The sequence below is a fragment of the Lucilia sericata genome, unplaced genomic scaffold, assembly GCF_015586225.1.
Source record: "Lucilia sericata isolate MDLA Ls3-8-SP2 unplaced genomic scaffold, ASM1558622v1 Contig000850F_arrow, whole genome shotgun sequence".
NCBI lineage: Eukaryota > Metazoa > Arthropoda > Insecta > Diptera > Calliphoridae > Lucilia > Lucilia sericata.
In genome coordinates, this window is record NW_023994842.1 from 38135 (window position 1) to 42769 (window position 4635).

General features: G+C 29.9%; 1 protein-coding gene across 1 annotated transcript; it reads right to left on the reverse strand.

Annotated features, from left to right (window-relative positions):
* Positions 1 to 479: 479 nt before the first annotated feature.
* On the reverse strand, positions 480 to 4635 carry LOC119608569 (alpha-taxilin). The gene is made up of 5 exons (XM_037963034.1): positions 4360 to 4635; positions 3987 to 4177; positions 3715 to 3924; positions 1891 to 2037; positions 480 to 1831 (listed from the first exon to the last, which is right to left on the reverse strand). The coding sequence occupies exons 1-5, from the start codon at positions 4429 to 4431 to the stop codon at positions 988 to 990; spliced, it is 1464 nt and encodes a 487-aa protein (XP_037818962.1). The 5' UTR covers positions 4432 to 4635; the 3' UTR covers positions 480 to 987.

Below are 4635 nucleotides of genomic sequence, written 5' to 3' on the forward strand. Positions count from 1 at the left end.
ACTGAACTAGAACTGAACTAGAACTGAACTAGAACTGAACTAGAACTGGACTAGAACTGAACTAGAACTGAACTAGAACTGAACTAGAACTGAACTAGAACTGAACTAGAACTGAACTAGAACTGAACTAGAACTGAACTAGAACTGAACTAGAACTGAACTAGAACTGAACTAGAACTGAACTAGAACTGAACTAGAACTGAACTAGAACTGAACTAGAACTGAACTAGAACTGAACTAGAACTGAACTAGAACTGAACTAGAACTGAACTAGAACTGAACTAGAACTGAACTAGAACTGAACTAGAACTGAACTAGAACTGAACTAGAACTGAACTAGAACTGAACTAGAACTGAACTAGAACTGAACTAGAACTGAACTAGGACTCAACCGAACTAACTCAATAAAGGTAACAGTTCACACATAACACTTATAATCGGTTTCTTCGTGAAGAATCGATTAGAAATGATGAAATTGGGAAAAAAATATTAGTTTTTATTATTTTTATATATTTTCCATTAAAAATAATTAAAATAATTATTAATACAAAAAGAAAAATAATAATTCACAATAACTTAAGTTTGAATTTAAATACAAAAAATAATACAAAACACATAAAAAAGAAATCAAACAATTCACAAAAGTTAAAACCAAAAAAAGAAGAACAATTGTCATGAACGTATTTTTTAATGAGGTTAATAATTTATTACTGTTATTTATTTATTTTTTTTTTAATATAATGCTTAACAAAAAGCTCCAAATAATAATTAAGAACCTTTGAAAAAACATTATAATATATAAAAAAAATCGGATGAGTTTTTATGAAATATTATCGTTTCGTATGATTTTTTTATAATTTATTAAAGTTGAACTGTTAACTATATAAATCCATAATATATAAAAAGTAATGGAGTAGTTACTAAACTCCCTAACAGGAGCGAGAGAAAAAATTTGTGTGTGTGAATAGAGGAAGAAAGAAAAAGTCTTTAATTAGTTGCTACTTCAATAATTGGCTCTGTTGTAACAGCTGGGCTTTCATCTTTCACGATCTGTGGGGTGTCATTTTGTTCACCATTTTCCGTTAACTTAGCTGTTTCCTGTTGTTCTTCACCCTTAACACTAGTGGCATCTTCTGAGATGGCTGGTGAGGATTCTTTGTTATTGTTATTATTCTTTTTTGATTTGGATTTTTTATTTTTCTTCTTTTTTATGGTTTCCTCTTGGGCCTGCAATTGTTTACATTGCTCTTCGGCCTCGGCACCTTTAAGATTTAAGATTTTCATTTGATTCTGTAGATTAGCTAAAGTTTGCTTAAGTTCAGCACAATTCTTAGACATCATGTCCATTTTATCCTTATCGGCCACATTATTAATGGGTCCCGTTTGCATGGGTTCTGGTTCTGTGGGTAAAGCGGGCAATGGTGGCACTTCTACATTGTTTTCTTTGATCACCTTATACAAATGACTGCGTTCGTTTTGTAAGGCTCTTAATAATTTTTGCAATTGATCAACTTGTTTATTGCAACGTATGGCATGATCATCACGTTCTTTTTTCTCGGTGGCCAATTCTATGAGTGTGGCATTACTCTTCTCCCACTTACGCTTCCATTCCATGGCTTCTTTTTCCAATTTGCGGGTATTTTTCGACATTTTCTCCAGCTCCACTTTATAGGTGGCAAATATGTCATTGGATTTTTGTAACGAATTCTGGAAGTCATCGTATTTGGCAGTGTAGATGTTCAATTGCTCCTTTAGTTCCTTCTCACGTTCGGTGATTTCTTTAAGCATTTTTTGTGTGTTCATTAGTTTTTCCAAGGCAATTTGTTTTTCCCTGTGATTTAACGGAAATTAGAGAAATTCGATAATTTTTGAAGTTTTTTCGAAACTTACTTGATAAGAATTTCCTTTTCCATGGCAGATTCCACTTGCACTTTGCTTAATTTGGCTTGATGTAACTGTGATTCCAATTGCACTTGTTCATTGAGCTTTTCCAATTGTTGCTCACGAGCCTGATATTGTTCGGCCAGGAATTTGAGTCTAAAAAGAACAATAAATTTTCAATTAAGAGAAAAAAAGTATTTAATATTTTATCCGGATAAAGTTTTATCCACATGAACTATTTATCCGGATAATAAATTTTTGGATAATAGTTTAGCTGGAAGAAGTTTTCATTATAAAAATTTTATCCGAATAATGAAAACATCTACTTTAGAGCAAATTTTATCCGGTTAACAAATTTTTATCCGTATGAAATTTTCTTATAAAAAAAATGTTAGTCGGATAACGAAAAATTTATCCGGATAAAAATTTTATCCGTATTTAGTTTTCTTTGGAGAATGTTTTATCCGTTAATAAAATTTTATCCGAATGAAATTTTCTTATAAAAAATTCTATTAGGATATAGAAAAAATGTTATACGCATGAAGTTTTCTTGTGAAAAATTTATCCGGATAAAGAAATTTTTATCCGAACAATGTTTTTTTAAAGAAAATTTTACACGAATGAAGTTTTCTTTAGGAAAAATTTTATCCGTTTTAAGTTTTCTCCAGAGAATATTTTATCCGGTTAAAAAATGTTATCCGAATGAAATTTTCTTATAAATAATTTTATCCGGATAAGGTATTCTTGTAAAAAATTGTATCCGTATAAAGTTTTCTTTAGAGAAAATTTTATCCGATTAAACAAAATTTTATCCGAATGAAATTTTCTTATAAAAAATTTTATCCGAATATAGAAAAAGTTAACCACACAAAGTTTTCATCAAAAACTTTTTATCCGGTTAAAGAAAATTATATTCGAATGAAGTTTTCTTGTAAAAAAAATTTTATCCGAACGAAGTTTTCTTAAATAAAATTTTAATCGTATAAAAAAACTAATCCGGATGCATAAAAAATTATTTAGCATAAATATTCATATGGAAAATTTTATCCGCATGAAATTTTCCTAGACAAAATTTTATCCCGATAAATTTTTTATAAAGATAAAATTATCCGAATAAAGATTTTGTAAAAAATTTCTTTCTGTATATAGAAAATTTTATCCGAGTGAGGATTACTTATACAAAATTGTATCTACTATAGATAAAGTATTCATGGAAAGATATTCATCCGGATGTTTTCATAGAGGCATTTTATCCTAAAGAATACTTCATATAGAAAATACTATCCAAATACATATATATTTCTTATAAAAAAACACAATTAATTACCATTTTAGCCGGCATTTGCCAACCATTTCAAAAGTTTCAACAAAATTTTCTCTATTAAAAATTTAATAATTACAAAATTATTTAAAAAAGAATGAAAAAAATAAAACAAATAAACAATAACAATGTTATTAAAAATGAAAAGGCAGACGAAAAGTATTTTGGTTTAAAAATAAACTCTTTTTTCCTACACCCTCCACCACCCACACACTCGCACACACCGTGCAAACATTTTAGTGTGTTAGGCATTAACTGCAGCCACACAACAAAGCACACATGGCATCCAAATCTCTCTAGAGATGAGGTTCACAGAAAGACAATTAACAATAAAAAACACAACTAAACAAATTAAAAAAATATACAACAAAAAACACCTTTTTCTTTAAAAAAAGAGCAATAGGCAGGGGGGGGGAAATTAATTAACCTCACTTTTACGATAAGCGCTCCCTTCCCCCTCAAAATCCTCAAAATCATTATTATAGGGTAATTTTAAACATAATCTTACTTACTTTTTGGTCATTTCAATATTATGATCACGTAATTTATTATTTTCCTCATTATTTTTACTCAAAGACTGATTGATTTCATTCAAGGAACTCTGAAATCTTGACTGGCTTTCTTTGCGTCTCTCCTCCTCTTCGCGTATCTTTTGCATACTTTCATTTTTAACCGATTTAATAAGTTTTTGCTGTTCCCGGCAAACCTCCTCCAGTTTGTCTCTAATAAAAATAAAATATGTTTAACATTAAAGAATTTTTTCAATTTATTTTTAAGCACCCACCTCATTAATACATTCTTATTGTATTCTCTCTGTAGATTTTCCTTTTCACGCATTATTGTCTCCAGCTGTTTCTCATGGACCTTAAGATCCTGTTTGGCACGTCTATTTGTGCGTTCACTTTCTATGTATTTGCTAAGCAAAAGTTGAAATTTATCTTCTGGTGTCTTAGCCTCTTCCAGGGATTTTAAAATCTGTTGAAAAAGAAAAGAACATTTTATTTATTTATTGGTATAACAAGAAAACATTTGCTGCTGTTACTACACAACCAAAAAATAATTTGACCCAATTTGGTGTGTGTTTTTTGGTCTATTTTAGTTTATTTTTGGCCTCCTGTAGCCAGCAATTGGTCTAAAACACCGTCTGTTTAACTTACCTGTTCTTCCAGTTTTTGATCCTTAAGTTTTTCATCTTTGGCTTCTTTTTTATTTTTCTTGGTTTGTTCCATTTTGTCGTATATTTTTTATATATTTCTTTGAAAATTTATTACAAAATAAAATTCATTTACTTTTGCAGCTGCAAAATTAAAATGAAATTGTCTATATTTGCCGCTTGTTGTTGTTTCAAGAGCCCTGCGCCGACAAATATTAACGGCGGCGGCTGCTGATACAAAAATAACGTCGGCGGCTTTAAATCGACTGTAAGCTAGTTT

Bases quoted from the DNA above. Each gene is read 5' to 3' on its own strand.
- LOC119608569 (XM_037963034.1), bottom strand. From the start codon at position 4,431: ATGGAACAAACCAAGAAAAATAAAAAAGAAGCCAAAGATGAAAAACTT. The intron at 3,925-3,986 runs GTGGGTGCTTAA...TATTTTTATTAG, and splicing joins AATAAGAATGTATTAATGAG to AGACAAACTGGAGGAGGTTT. The intron at 2,038-3,714 runs GTAAGTAAGATT...TGTTCTTTTTAG, and splicing joins AATATTGAAATGACCAAAAA to ACTCAAATTCCTGGCCGAAC.